Source organism: Lepidochelys olivacea, assembly GCF_965140295.1.
Source record: "Lepidochelys olivacea isolate rLepOli2 genome assembly, chromosome: 9".
Classification (NCBI taxonomy): domain Eukaryota; kingdom Metazoa; phylum Chordata; order Testudines; family Cheloniidae; genus Lepidochelys; species Lepidochelys olivacea.
In genome coordinates this window covers 57,067,168-57,083,042 of record NC_140419.1, presented here as the reverse complement: position 1 = coordinate 57,083,042, position 15,875 = coordinate 57,067,168, and the positions used below count along the sequence as shown (strand labels likewise).

General features: G+C 46.0%; 1 protein-coding gene across 1 annotated transcript; it reads right to left on the bottom strand.

Annotated features, from left to right (window-relative positions):
- Positions 1 to 1,775: 1,775 nt before the first annotated feature.
- AIRE (autoimmune regulator) lies at positions 1,776 to 14,722 on the bottom strand (the record flags this gene model as incomplete). Its single annotated transcript, XM_084639206.1, has 12 exons — positions 1,776 to 1,856; positions 2,444 to 2,512; positions 3,584 to 3,644; positions 4,093 to 4,214; positions 6,107 to 6,188; positions 6,689 to 6,804; positions 7,901 to 7,978; positions 8,416 to 8,549; positions 10,858 to 10,929; positions 12,054 to 12,206; positions 12,558 to 12,732; positions 14,573 to 14,722. 12 exons carry the CDS (start codon positions 14,720 to 14,722, stop codon positions 1,776 to 1,778), a joined length of 1,293 nt encoding a protein of 430 aa, XP_084495332.1.
- Positions 14,723 to 15,875: the final 1,153 nt, after the last annotated feature.

Below are 15,875 nucleotides of genomic sequence, written 5' to 3'. Positions count from 1 at the left end.
GTCCCCTTCTCTTATGTGTTGTCGTAGACCCAATCATAAAGGGCTAAAGAACATGAATGTGTGTAGCCAGACAGCCAGCACCCCCCTCAGACCAGCATTGCTGGAAACACAGGAGGAAGCAGGAACAGGGCACTTAACATATATTCCAGCACAGCCTTTGAAGCTGTGAAAGCACAGGTGTGCTGCTACAATGTGCCTCTGGGAACAGATGCGAGGATTAAGCTCACAGCAGGCAGAGGCCCTGTGACAGACATGGCTCTTAGCCCCAACTAAATAGCGTGATGCACACACACCAACATCCTAGGTGGGAAAATATTTACCCTGATAAAAGAAATGTCCAGTAGTCGAAACTTATTGTTTCTCTCCCTTGCAAGTGTAAACTACTCTTGCAAAAGCTGGCGTCACCTCGACAGACCAGCCTCAATTTGGCATAAGAAAGGAGAAAGAGAATAAAGGAGTACAGAGGTATAAGTAGGGGACCTACAGCACCATGATTTTTGAGAGCTTTTCACTATCTATCTGCTGGTCAGATAAGTGACAGCCTCCCAAGGCTTCTGCAGCTAAGAGGATCCCTACGCCTTGTCCCTTATTCGTCTTTCCGCAGAATTGAGTGACCGATCCTGGCTTGGCACCGTTGGAATCGAGAGATGCAAGGAGGGTAAGAAGCACCCACACCTGATCTCCTATCTTTAGTGTACACATATTTTGAAATAGAGCTCTATACTTTGTTTTCTTTCTTTGGGATTGTGGCTTCAGTTTTGTAACTTGTTTGTGTGTGTAACATCTCTACATTTAAGTAAGTAGGCACTAGCAATTTTGTAACCACATGATTAGAATCTAGCTTAATAAATTTTGGTAACCATTTGTGCATAAACCTGACTTGTTTTCTCTGGTTTACTGTAAAGCAGCCGACACAATTAAAGAACCTCAGCCGTTTTGGCTCTAAAGCCTGGCCATTAGGTGAGAGTACTAAGAGCCTAGCATTGAGTTGTGCCGCCTCCACGGGGCAAACTCTTGGGGCACCTGTCAGTCAATCCTGGCTGCCCGCTGCGAAGGAGCTCTGAGCTCTAGCAGTTAAAGTCACGGGTGTGGAGAGGCTCTTAGTGCTGCCATTGGGGCACCTGTCAGTCAGTATTGACTGCCCGCTGCGAAGGAGCTCTGAGCTCTAGCAGTTAAAGTCACGGGTGGTTAGGACCTTGGGGCATCCGTCAGCCTAGCCCGGGCTGCCCGCCGCGAAGGGACAGTGCGTCCTAACGGTTAAAGTCACGGATGGTACAAACGGGCATAGCTGGCACCTCACCAAACATCCTTGGCCGTCGGCTAACAATGTGTCAGTCACTCTCGATGCCTTTTATTTCAGATTAATGGGAGCAGATAGATTTATTTTTAATGGAAAATGAGAACAAATCTACATCCTATACTAGCTTTTAAACAATTTTCCTGTGAGATAAATCCAATAAAATATCAGCAGATAGACTGTGAATGCAACAGGGAAAGAAAGGATCAAAGGGAAAGAAAAATCCAAGGGATGGTATATGAGCCTTTGCAGTGAACTTTTCAGACCCTTACACCCTGAATTCCTCCCTATATTAATTTGAAACCATCCTATCGCTGTAATAAAGAGGTAGAAGTAGAAATAAATTAGCAGGGATTCAACATGGGAAAATACCGTATATCCCAAGATGTCAGCACGAGCTGTTTAGAGATGATTAGTGTCAAGTCCAATGTGCGTAGGGCAGCAAATTGGTATGACATGTCCACAATTACAAGAAGTGCTAGGAGAAAAATCCGTGAGTCTCTGAGAGTGGACGAGACATGTTCTGGAATGCCCACTGCAGGATCCCATCAAAGGAGCTCTGGAAGACAAAAAGGAGGCAACAAAGGGGTAGGGTGTATTTAGGGTGTCTCAGGAAAGCAAAGGAATGGCTTCTTGAGGGCAATCAGAAAGTTTTCTCCAAGTGAGAACTGATTGATCTGGCTATATGAGGCACTTGCGAGGGTCTGCCTTTGCTTTCTGTCCCCCGCTTTAAGGGGCAACAATTTCAAACAAAGTATACAAAAATAAACCTGCTTTAGGACTTATCAAACTTGTAAATGGACCTGTTCAGACCTGCCTCAACCTGTACCCTAGCTCTCCAGGAGCCGTAATCTATATCTTTTCACAGCAGGGTTTCTGATGGCGCAGCAAGGCTTACAGGGAATACCCATTGACAAAGGATTGCCCATTCAGTACAGCCACCCACAGCACTCTTGAAAATGTTTCAGTGTTTCTGCAGTTGGACCCAGCTGCCTTTAGGCCTGTATTGGGTGGGGAGCCTTTGCAAACAGGTGAGCTGACTACTTGTGAATTCCAGGACCTGTAGGAACTGTTCTGTTCAGATTGTAGACTATTTTCTTGCATAAAATAAAATCAGAGAGATGAGAAGGTGAAATGGTTTGTTACCTCACCCAGGAGAGAGTCCAGCTCCTCTTTATTCAGGATCGGATCATTCCCAGCAGAGTCTTCCACTGCCTGGAAACCAGAACATGGCCAAAATGCTCAGTTTCACAACATGATGTTGAAATGTTAAACATAATGGATCTATGTCTCTATTCTGTGGTAGGAATGGCCAGACTGTGGCTTTAGCTCTTTTACAGGTGAAGTGTGGTTTGCAGAGCCTCTTAGCTCATTTTCTGCCTACCAGACTGAGCAGGGGTGGGGGGAGGGAAGGGGAGCACAGGGCTTCTGCCCTATGGCAGGGAAGTGAGACGAGGAGTTTCTGTTATGCAGAGAGGGAGGGCTAAGGGCCAGGCTGTATAGCTTTTGGCTCTCAAACGTCTGAAAATTATTGTATGTGGGTTGGAGGGTCAGTAAACGTAGCCATTCCTGGATTATGCTTTCATTACTTGGATTAGCATGGTGGTCCCTTCTGGTCCTGAATGACTGAGGTTCTTGGAGTGAATATTGGCAAGGCGACTAGCTGTGTCTTTTCTGCAAGCAACTGAAGTGGTTAGTAAGTGTGGCAGTATCTCTGAAGTGATATACTGCAATATGTCTGGTAAACTTCTGAAAAGGACTTTTAAAACTTTGATCTCAGTTCTATACCCGGCTGTACAGGGGATTCCCTTAACCACATGCACTTGGAACTGTGTACTAAGTTCACCGGAACGCTGAATGTTCTTACTCTTATGTTGTACTGTATTCCTAGGCATGTGTACGGTGCTTTAGAGAAGACATGGCTCAGCTAGAAAGGCTGGCCTTGTGGTTAAACCACATGACTTACAGTCATGTGATCTGGATTCTGTTCCCCCACTGATCCAGGTAAAGCACAACTTCTCTCAGCCTTCATTTCATCATCTGTAAAAAAAATCTGGAGCTTTCCTCCCTCACATGAGTACTATATCTATGTTTGTAAAGTGCTTTGAGAGTCTTCAATGGAAGATGATGCAGAAAGGCAAAGCATCTGCTGGAAGAAGTTGCTCCCACTGAAACGCAATTTCCTAAATAGCCCAAAAAGACATCTAGGACTTCCGCACGCACTGCAAAAAAGTCTCTGACTGTACTGACCTTCACTGCTCTTACTCCAGGGCTATTGGAACTCACTGTTCCCTCCAGGCCACTGGTTCCAGAGCTGCTAGAGCAGGACTTGCATAGCAAGGTTTCACTGGAACAGAAGATAAAGATTATGGATCCTAGTCAAACCATCACCCTGCAGATTGGAAAAATCAAGGAGCGTCTTTGTATGTGTTGCTATTGCGGATCAGAAAAGGTAAGTGTGGGAGAGAACTATGAAGGATTTAAGACAATATAGAGAATTTCAGTGCAATCTTTGACAGCAAGCCAGTTGCCTTCAGCTTCTAAAGACTGGTCCAACCCCATAGTGGAACACTCTGAATGTGCATGGGGGTTGGAACATAGAACATGTGTGCAAAGTACCAGAGTACTGGGGAGCAACCAGAGATGTGAATCAAATGTATTTTTGATCTTAAGAAACTGGAGAACAGCAGTGTCCAGCAAATATAACATAAATAATAGACCAAGAACCTGTATCTGGATTAAATCAGGTACAGCCGGGTGGGAGATGGTAATGCCTTTGCACTCGTGAGCCTCACCTGAGCCGCTCTGCTTGGGTAGGGAAGTGGCAGTGGGAGTGGAAGGCCTTGAAGCACTGGGCACAGTAGCTCATGTTTCCTCCTCCCCTGCAGACTCCACATTTCTCACCAACTGTCAGTTTCTGTGTAAAGAAAAGGTGGAGAATTTGGATTTTATTTTCAGCCCCACTGTGACCTTCTAAACCTTGGGGAGCATCCTGTAACCCACATATTCTTAATTTTTATGTAATTGTGATCTTACATATAACGCATGCCTTGTCAGGTATCAGGCTATGATATTCTGAAAATGATTTCTCTAGCAATATATGTATATCATTAATGCATATGAAGTTATGCCAATTGTGTTGTATGGGTGTCACTAAAACATGCTGTAAATTAGGGAATTAGCTCCCCAGAGGTAACAGCAAGGAAAATAACCAACATGCGGGTGGGGTTTAAAAAAATCCAACAACCATTGTCCAGCAATAGAACTACAATTCAATGATTCAGCTGCATGAGGCCACTCCAGGGGAATTGCTCAACTTTGCCAGGACATTCAGCAATGCCCCCAGACATGCCTGGACTTGTGGTTTCCAAGCACATGGACTGAGAGTATAAAACAGACAGAGTGGACACATACTGGGCCCTTCTGTCCCCACCCATTCTGCAAACAACTAAGATACTTCTTACAGACTCTAACAGAGGGGATTGGCCCAGCTTTTAAAACTGACATATGTATATTAAGGACTGCAATATTCAGTGGGATGATAAAAACTGTTTGATATAGTTGTTTCCCAGTCTAATAGGGTTGAGAGTTTAGTCTGCATGGTTATATTTTATTTCCTTTGGTAACTAAGTCTGATTTTTTATCTATCACTTATAATCACGTAAAATATCTTTTGTAAGCAATAAACTTCTTTAACAGTTTATCTTTATCAGTGAGTTTGTTTCAAGTGTGTGGCAAATCTGCTCAGGTTTGACAAAGGCTGGTGTATGGACACGTTCCATTGTTGAAGTGGTGAATTCCTGACATACAGTGCTGAGAGCAACCAGAACTGGAAACAGCATTTAATGTGGCATAACATGGATTTCTATAGTGGCATTATGGTATTTTCTGTCTTATTTTCTATCCTTTCCTGGTATTTCCTAGCACTCTGTTCACCTTTTTGACTGCTGATGTGCATTGAGCTGAACTTTTTGGAGAACTATGAACAATGAATCTAAGATCTTTCTTGAGTAATAACAGCTAATTTAGAGCCCATCATTTTGTGTAGTTAGGATTATTTTTTCCAATATACATTACTTTGCATTTATCAGTGTTGAATTTCATCTGCCATTTTGTTGCCCAGTCACCAGTTTTGTGAGATACATTTGTAACTTTTTTCAGGCAGCTTTGGATTTATTTTACATAATTTTAAATCACCTGCAAACTTTGCCAGCTCACTGCTCATCCCTTTTTCCAGCTCATTAATGAATATGTTGACCAGCACAGGTCCCAGGACAGTTCATAGGGGACCCCACTGTTTACCTATCTCCATTTGTGAAAACGGATAATTTATTCCTATCCTTTGCTTCCTATCTTTTAATCAGTTACTGACTGAAAAGAGGACCTTCTCTCTTATCCCATGATCACTTAGCTTCCTTGAGAGCTCTTGGTGAGGGACCTTGCAAAAGGCTTTCTGAAAAATCCCAAGTACACTGTGTTCATTGGATCACCCTCCTCCATGTGTTGTTGACACCCTCAAAGAATTTGTTCCTTCTGAGGGAAGCGAACTATCCCAACAGAGTGGGCAAAAACTCTGAGCAAAAGCTTGCCCACCATTTGTTGTGTAGATACAAGCAGCAGAGGAAGGAGGCTGTAAGGGGTTCATATGTCACATTACATACAAGGCAGGATAATCCCAACAGCACCTGGAACTTAATCCTCTCATTTTGCCCAATTTCCATCTAGGGCACAGGAGAAGAGCGGCGTGCAGATAACGATAGGGAAGTGGTTGGACGTGGCTGTTTGGTGAAGCAAGGCTCCTAGCTATACCTGTGTCTCGCATGGTGGCTCTTCTGTGCGCTGGTCCTGCTTCACTTTCCCAGCTGAGCAAGAGATGCACCTCCATGTCCCGCTGCTCAAAGTCAGATGATAAAGAAATAGGTATGCAAATGTTTAAGGGGAACAAGAGAAATGAGAAAGCAAAGCCAACCTGCATTTACCACAATGGTACTTTGACGTCTCATTGGTCACAGTTGAGTAAAGCAACAGTGCTGGCTAGTGGCCAGTTCTGTGATCAGCAATTAATTACAATGAAGCTATGCTGATTTACAACCGCTAAGGACCTGGCCCAGCGTGTAGGCCCCAAGTGTATTCAAGGTCCTTGCCTCTGTAGGAAGAGGAAAGCCTTCTTATATTTAGGACAAGTTTTTGGTTTTTATTATAAATCTGGTTAAGAAAATAAGGCAAAATAATGCAAAATTATTTCAGCATTTTTTTAGCCCAACACTGATCACTTTGAAAACCCTGCATCTTCCCCCCCCCCGACCCTCCCCCAGACCAGAGGGACCTGATGGGGTGATAGAGCAGTAAATACTCGCTGTGGGGAGTGTGCCTAGGAATGCTTTTTATTACCTTGGAATTTCTGTCATTGGGGGCACGAGGCAGGCCAGGTGGAAAGCTTTGGGGCAGCCGTCACAGCAGATCAGCTCCCCACCATCCCTGCACACTGCACATTCATCATCGTTCTTCTGACCCAGGGAGGCAAATAGCGCATGATGTAACAGAAAACAAAAGCACAGAAATTCAAAGCAACTTCTCCCTCACTACAACTATGGTTATCTGTTCACTCGCTCATTGCAATTCAGTATACTGCAGGATAAACTGGACTTGGTCTGTTATAAAGGGTCATGTTCTAGCACAGGTGACCAATTGGTGAATCCTTGCTATCAGATGTCACAACAAAACATTAGTTTTGGAGCAAAACATTAGTATCATGGACTTCAGAGAATACCTCTCTCTTCTCCCTACAGGATGACAAAACAGAATACAGAGCTGAGCACCAAGAGAGGTGAACGCTTAGGGGACAATATGTGTTTCAGCTGGCTGGCAGCTGTGGCATTATAACACAAGCGTGCCTGACTTCCGTGGCCAGGTACTGTCTATGGTATTTCGGCGACATTACACCTGGCAGGTGCTTCCTTGCTGGGGATCTGGCAAGGAATTAAAATAGTGAATGCTTCATCCTTAATTCCAAACTCCAGAATCCCACAAATTCAACAGACACTTGTCTCCATGGGTTATATACAACATATCTGACAGCCTGCAGGGAAGCTCTGAACGTCTGAAAACCTTTCCCCATTGAACACTTTCAACATGCAGGTATAGTGCCCATACACAAACTCCTAGTTAAGCAGGGAGCTCTTGGGCTGGGCAGTGGATGGAAATGGTGGCTGTTTCACTTTGGAATCTTCTGGGGAATTCCAGTTTGCCAGGGGCAGGGGGCTTTTCGAGAGCAAATGTTTGTCCTAACCAAGCCCTTTTGTCTCCTCCTCTCTGGTAGCAAGACTACCAGACTGAGGAAACTAGACACTTCCAGGAGTTATGCACTAATTCTATGCAGCATCCTGGGGCTCAGAAGGAGAATCTCACTCTCACTGAGACAAGGTGGTGCCGCAAAGAGGCACACTGCTATCCACCACAAGAGAATCAAAAAAACGGGGTGTGGGCCCTGCACAACATTTGGAAAATTGTCCCTGGAGGAGAAGGGAATGACACTGGAGAGAAACGCTTTGCCTGCTCCTGGCAGAGGAGAAGAGAAGCTCAGCTCCTCAGCAGAGTTTTTACCTGGTAGAGGGTTTGATCCACGGTGTGAACAGGGGTGACATGGAGGCTGCTCTGTGAGTTTATTTTCAGCTCCCCATTCTGCAGAGTGAGATGGACAGGGGTGAAGCAGCAAATGCTACTGTGATCAGACTGGCGTTATAGATATAGATGCATGTCCTGACTCAGAAGGATGCTAAGTCTAGACTCCTGCAGTGGAGTCTGACTTGTGCCGACTGGCTGGAGTCGCTGTGGTGCTGAGGGAAGGACACTGCTCTGAGAGCGCTTTAGGCCGAGCTGGTTCAGAGAGTAGGGAAAGGTTAGCAACCCTCTCACATCTTTCACATACAGCACGAAGTCTGCCCGACCTGCCCAGGGCCAAGTCAAGCACAAACTTGCTCGATAGTTTATGAAGAAAAAGGACAAGGCTGAGCTGAGCTGTATGGGTGGAACCAGTGAAGAGTGTGAAACACCTTACTGCAAAGGGGACTCAAACAGGACAAAGAGGTAAAAAAAACTTGTATGTGCTGAAAGCATACGTATTGGGGCCCTTGAAATCCCTTGGCTCGCACACCAGGCTTCAGGCTTCGGCTTTTGTTCTTTCCCCCAGGTTCCTCAAACTTGCTTGGTGCATAAAACTCGCCTCCAACTTTGACACATTTCTTGGAGCCCCCTGGAAGAGAGGACACCCTGGCTTATGTAAGTTGTGTGCTAGGAGCAGACACACACGCTGCTCGAAAAATGCTCGGGTTCAGGGGAAGGTTTCATTGTTAACGTGGTAATGATGCTGGAGTTCAAGCAGATCAGGTGTAAAAAAGCATTACGTTTTAGAAATGTTTGAAAACCATCTTCTCTGTTTCACTCTCAAGGGCCCAGTACATGAGTCAGCACTTCCTCTGAAGCAGCTGATGACACCATGGGCCCCAGAAAATGTGGCAGGCAGGAGTTCAGGTCCCTGTTTAGCTGCTAGTGATGAAATGGACTCTTACCAGGGAACTTAATCCTGAGCCCAAGGCTTGGCAAGTAAATGAAGGATCTGACCTACATTGGCTTTGTCAAGAATCATCCACACTGGATGCTGAGGTTTCAAGGGCCAAATCCTAGGTTAGGGCAGAGAGCCAGTAGCAGGTAGCCACGGACCCTGCCAGGTGTAGCCTGTTTGTGAGAATCATGGGGCAAAACACCACCTGTCCAGCTGGCCCAGCAAGGTGGAGTGCTGGCTCCTGCTGCCACTTGCTACTTCATATTGCTGCAAAAATAACTCTTGTGCACCATGGCAGGATGCTACCTACATGCCCACATCACAACTACAAATTACAGCTCCACCCTCCTTATGCAGGCAGGGGGTAGCCAGAAGGCTGTGTTTGTTTATATTCTGCCAGTGACTTTTAAAAAATTAAAGACCATCTATACTAGGAGGACAGGGTCTCCCAGTCCAGACTTACAGTACCACTATACTTTCCACCTGAACCGGACTCCCTTGGGGGGTTTCTCCATCCCCCAATATCCCAGCTCCTCCCCAGATGCTGACCCTATCCATGTCTCTGTTCTTCTTCTCACAGTCATCCACAATTTCCACCAGTGTATGCTACTTCCAGCGCCCTCTGGCTGGTCTGAGCTGCTAACCCCTCCCCCACACTGGTCCCAACATCCACTCTATTAGCCCCTCTGCAAGCCTCTACTGAAATCTTGCCCTACCTATAATTGCCTGGGTGGCTTCTAGCTTCACGAAGGAGGGTCCTGTCACTCTGATTAACCTGAACTAAATCTGTTCACTGGAACCAGGCAGTCCTCAGGAAAGGGAAAATCCTGGAATAGAGTTGGCCCACATTGTTGTCATGAGCACTGTTCTTTAACTCCCTAGATATTCAGCTGTGTATCTTATTATAGGCACGACCAGCCCCAAGTTCATGATTTTCTGGCCCCAGAACATTGGCATATCTACCTGACTCAAACACCTGTTTGATGAGAATTCCTTCTACAGCCCCGCAGCTCACTGGTAGTTCACTGGATGACACAGTGACAGCCCTCTGGACTGAGGCAGCCATACTCTGAATGCCTATAGTTTTAAAAACAGTCATCATCAATGAAACACAAAGCCTTTGTGCATATATTCTTCCAAGGAACAGGGGAGGGCTATTGTTTGAAGTATGTTAAAAACTGGCAAGGCATTAAATACAACCTGATGACCCCCAATCAGGGGATCCCCCAACCCCGATTGCATCTCCCTGCAAGGCCTGGCCCAATCTCTGCTAGATCACAAGCCCCTAGCTGGCCATTTGATGTGGTCCCATGCCTGGCTGGGCAGTAGAATGCAGACCTCTCTTCCCACCTGCTGCAATCAGCATCTGGGGAGGTGGGCTTAAATAGGGATTTGATTTCAAATGAAAGGAGATTGGTGGGCTCAGTCTAGTCCCAGTAAATCATTGGTCATATCACAAAACCAGCACACATTACAGGACATGAGTGAAAGTCTCTGCACACCGGCCAAGCCCTGCTTTGAAGCAAGATGTGCTCAAGGTGTGTTGACAGAGCTGTGTAGGGAAAGTCATACAGTTCATGGGTTTGCTGGGTTTTTTTAATCCATTGCTACTTGTCCTTTAGTTTCACAAACACTAAGAATCCTCCATTCACCCACTAATCCTCCCCATCTCCTTATACAAGCATGCTACCACCTAACCCTTTGAGGTGCCTATGTGGTGCTGCACTTGTCACCTGGTTCTGGGAGCTGCTGCTTCTCTGAGACATTTTACTTAACCTAATGTTGTGTATGGGAGACGCCAACCCACTAGCACTCTCAGGGTCCATGGCTCTGCGGGGTGTTGGATTCTTTTCCCATTCTGAAAGAGGCCCAGTGACACCCAGCTCAGGAGCGGTTTTAGCTTGTTCATTGCTGGATGGTGCTAACAACAAAGATTTTTCCAAACTGGGCTGCAGAAATGAGCGGAAAACTCACTGATGGGGTATGACACATCACTCACCATTTCCCAGAGGGAAACGCTGGATCTCCACACCTTCTGGTTTCTTTACAGCTTTTGTCTTTGGCAGAGTCCCTGTGTGGTTATAACATGGGTTAGAGACAAGGATACACATTGGATATTATTAGAAAGAGCCCTTGATTCCTCTCCTGGTGAGACAATGGAAACCTTACAAGAAATTGGAACAGTAGGCAGGGATGGTGAATGCTCCAACGTGAGCAGCCAGATCTAGCTATTTAGGTACTTAGATTGCACCTGCTTGGGTGTAAGAGAAACTATATCAGCAGTAAGAACTCCTAATTGAAAATGGTTACATTCCTTCTTGCACATGCAGCACACCTCTTGGCACAATGGGCAGCTTTCAAAACTCATCCAAACTCCAAAGACCATGAATAAATGATTGCATCTCCCTGCGATGTATATTATGGATTTATATTAACTTTCAAGAGATTCGTAGATTCCAAGGCCAGAAGGGACCATGGTGATCATCCAGTCTGACCCCCTGTATAGCACAGGCTAGAGACCTGCTCCCAAATAAGTCTGAGAACTAAGCTTTTAGAAAACGTCCAATGTGACTTTTCTTACATTTTCTCCAACTCTTTATTCTTTTTCCTCTTCTTCTGTCTATCACATTTCTCTCCTTTCAGCTCTTTTCCTCTCCTCTATCTCCATTCTTAAAATTCTCATTCTTCATTCTTTTCTCCTCTCTTCTTCCTCTCCTTCCATCTCTTCTTCCAGTCACCCTGGTTCTCCTCCATTCTTTCCATTTCCTTCTTCATTTCTACATTCTCCAGCTCATCCTTCCCTACTCCTCCTGCCCCCCCTGACAACTGGCATCTCCCTACAAGGCTCAGCCAAATTTCTGCCTGATCACAAGCCCCTGGGACTTTGATCTGCTCTCTTGCCTGGCTGGGCAGCAGAATACACACCTCTCTTCCCCACTCCATTTAGATAGCTCTGGAGGGGATGGGGAGCTACCTGAGGCCTACAAGAAGCCAGGATAGCAGCTGTTGGACCCAAGTGGGAAGAGCTGCTTCAAAGTCCAAAATAGGACAGCTGCTCTTCATTGCCTCTAGCGCCTGGGGGAATTGTGAGCGTAAGAAGGGCCTAGTGAGCTATCTGCTTGATGGGTTTGGGAGGCTGTGCACCAGCATGGCTCAGGATCCAGCATGAGCCAGGCAGTGAAAGAGACTCTGTACCAGGGTTCGAGTTGCATTTCAGCAAGGGCTGAGCTGGCTGGGGAGAGTCGCTTTCCTCTGGTGCTTTCCTCTTTGGCTGCTGTTTCTGCTGCACCAAGGTCTTCGGACTGCGGGGTGGTTTCCTCCCCCGGCGCTGTCTGCTGAGATCCACATCTGGAAAGAATGAAAGCAGAGAGATTGGCATCAGGGGTGGGGACACTCCAAACTGCCCAGTGCTTTGCTGGGGCTCTAGATTTCTTTAGGTCCCCAGTGATCTGATCTGTACCCCTTGGTGCTGATCATTACTGAGACAACCACTGCTTGCTTCTCCCCTCCCCTCCCACTTCATTCCTGGTCTGATGGCTGCCATTTTGCACCTCTCCTGGGGCTGGAATTGGAGTATGAGAGGCTAAGCTCTTGGTTCCTAAAAAGGAGCAGGATGTGCTCTCTGAGGAAACCCCATGGAGCAGAGGCCTGCTAGGTAGGGAGTCGTTCTCTTCACAGTCCATCTGAGCACCCTCCTACCTTTGGGAAAGCTGCTCTGAATATGCTGGAGCTTGGCGTATCTCTCCAGGTTGTAATCCTTGAAGAGGACCCTCCAGAAGTCCTGTATGGTGGATGAATCCTGGCTCAGTAGCCAGGTTAGCATGGCATGGAAGGCCTTGTGAGAACCCTCCTGCTCCTTCAAACTCAGTGTTTCCTTCAAGAAAAAAAAAGAGCAGTGTAATCAAATGTGCAGTTCTTAAGGGCATCCCTCATGTTCCCATGCCTCCCCTCCCCCTCCACCCTAGCTGTGCTGCACCCATGCTGTGTAATGCAGGCTATGAGCAAAGAGGGAGCCATGGTTACAGCACCTAGCACCCCCTCCCCTGGTGGTGCCTGGGTGTGCATGAATGGATGCTTCATTCATCCATTAAAGGAAAGCAAAAAGATCACATTCAACGGGAAGCTGGGGTAGGCTGTGTTGGGTTATGGGGGGAGTGAGACCCTAGGACGGAGCTGACTGAGTGAGGCTGAAACCATGTTTGACAAATAGCATGAGATTTGAAATTGTAGTGCCTAGAGCTGACGACACAGTCACATTATCACTGTAGCATTGGGGGGGGGGGGGGGTGAGTCATGAAAACAGCAGAGGAAGGGCAGAAAGAAGCCAGGAGGCCATTGTAAATAGAAAAACAAAGGGCTTTAATTGAAGATACCTTAAAAAGTACATTAAGTTGATTTACAAAGTTCCATTAACAACCTTCATATAAAATAGCCACTGCTTCCTAAAAATTGCTGTTAAGGGCCAAAGTGCATCTGACCTGCAATTTGACGAGCACTACAGTCTAATAACCGAGACTGAGCCTCTAGCACCGGAGGTCAGCTTTATAATTACTTGGCTCCACTCCTTTTGGTTTCATTCAATCAGCTCCCACTTCCTCCTCATGCTGTTCCCCCTTTTATTTGTGTGTTCCCACCATGAAAACACTTTTCACCCTATCTGTTCAAGCCAAGAGGACATTGGGGCCCCCACCAAGAAAACACCAAAAATCAAACAATTCAGAATGACAACAAACACACTGAGTATTCAACGTTCTGCTCCTTGCGAGGAGCTGCCATGCTGACTTCCTTGCAGTATTACATTCCAGACAGAAGGGGGTGCTGTGTAAGAATAAAAATAGCAGTATTTAAAAGCCCCACCTAATGACTCAAATGGAGTCCAGCAGCCACCTGCAGGAATTGAGGCCTCTGCTGATTCAAGAGAAAACTCCTGAAAACACTGCCCCCAAGTAAGACACAGCAGTTTTCACCCTCTGGGGAGGGCAGCTGAAAAAGGAAGAGGTCAGCTCTGCAGCATGTATCCTGCAGTTGTTTCTCCTTCCCTATTTTAACCTTGAGCATTATATATAACTCACCAGGCAGTTTTACTACAACTATATTTCAAATGTCTCTATCCACACTATCTGCACTAGCTTGTGCCAGTACGATCATCCTTGCTGATGAGACTCCCAGCTAGCTGAAGTGGGGGAGGGAATCAGAGCGTCAGATACAGATCAAGGAAATACACCTGGTCCCTCAATGGAATATTTCCAGTTTTTCCAATTCCTTTTCAAGAGTATAAATCTGGAGCTCCAGTCAAGCTTTTCAGAAGTGCCCAGTGGTTTGGGGTGCTCAGCTTGACAACTGACTTTCAGATGGTGGGTACTCAGCACTTTCTGAAACTTCTGCCCTTTTGAGGTGACTCTCATTGGGCACCCATAATCACTAGTTACTTGAAAATCTTGGTCTATGTATATGTACATGTGCACATACAGAGCAGTGCACAATCATTGCCCAGTCCCGAAGGAATGTAGTCATAACCCCAGTAATTCCCAAAGTGAGCTTAAAATATGACACTTTCCTCCCCCCACTGAGACACTGACAATCCCTTTTACAGTTCCTCACACCTCTGAGAGCCCTTCTTCCAGATTTACAGGTATCCACATTCAAACTACTTCTAGGGTTATAATCCTCACTAGAGCAGGTCACTTAGCATGGCATGCCCATGTTCTTCTCACCTTGAACATCTCCTCTGTGACAACGTCATGATCAGCAAGTCCATGAAGCAATGGGAAAACGTCATCCACTGCCATGGAGATCTCCGTGCGGTATAGCTTCAGCAGCTGCCGCAGGTCCCCTTCTCCCAAGGGCCTGTCAGCGCTGGACATCCTGTAATGAATCCGTATTTGTGGGGATTTCAGCTGGAGCGGGAGGATCTCCCCTACAGATCAACACCGCTGGGAGAGACTTGGACCGCAGTAACTGAGGCACCCGTGAGGCACCCGTGCTGCCTATGCTCTTACATCATTCCCTATGAAGCCTGGTTCTGGGACAGGCAGGCACTGAAACAGGGAGAAGAATGTGCATCTTACTTAGGACAGGACTTGCTGCGTCAAGACAATTGCCAAAACTTCCCTTTTAATAGACACCTAGGTGTCTTGTCACCAATAGCCAGCTCAGCTGTCAATCACTGGCTATTGAGCTGAACCCAGGAATCCCATTAAGTTCAGTTATTGCACTCACACTTGTATACTCATGTTAACGTCACTTTGCATGAATTTCTTCTCCTAGCGCTCCTCTCTGACTGTTCCTCACCTGTCCCTGGGCCAAGACACCACCAGACTGGATGTGCTATGCCTGAAGTGCTGACTCTTTGCCCACGCTGTTCAATAAGGCTGGGTGGTAGGTATTCTCCTCTGTGTGCATGTGTACACGAAGATACAGAAAGGGTGGGTGGTTGGTTGGTTGGTTGTACATCCACCAGCCACACTGAAATATGTTAGTTAGTAGCTAAGCTTGGTGTCTATGAAATCCAGTCTTTTCCCTTTAGCATGCAACACTTCCTTGGGCTCTTTATACAGGTTAATCTGTGGAGGGAGGGGAAAAAATATTATTATTGAGGAACCAATTGTGTCCCAAAGATGAGCTTCTGAAGCTTGATTGGAGTTGGGAAGGCATCTCTAATTAAGCTCATTTACTCAGTTTGACTTTGAGAGTTTGTCATTATTTTTCCCCGCTCACTTCACTTAAACCCTGCAGATTATTTTAAATTTGTGAAAACAAAATTGCTTAGTTAATTTTAGCCAGATGTAAAACTACAGTAGGTGCACCGTCAGATCCGTAATGTTTGTATGAAATAGTGAATACGCATTTTGCAAACACTCTCTGGCATTTAGTGGCCACAGAAGATTCTCCAGTTGTCATAGGCCTTGTGTGCAGCTTGCTGTATGATTTACTATTTATGCCAAGTTTGGTTTTTTAACCAGTATAAAGTATGTAGGAATATTTTTGTTTATTCAGCCCCGGTCACATCTGATTTCG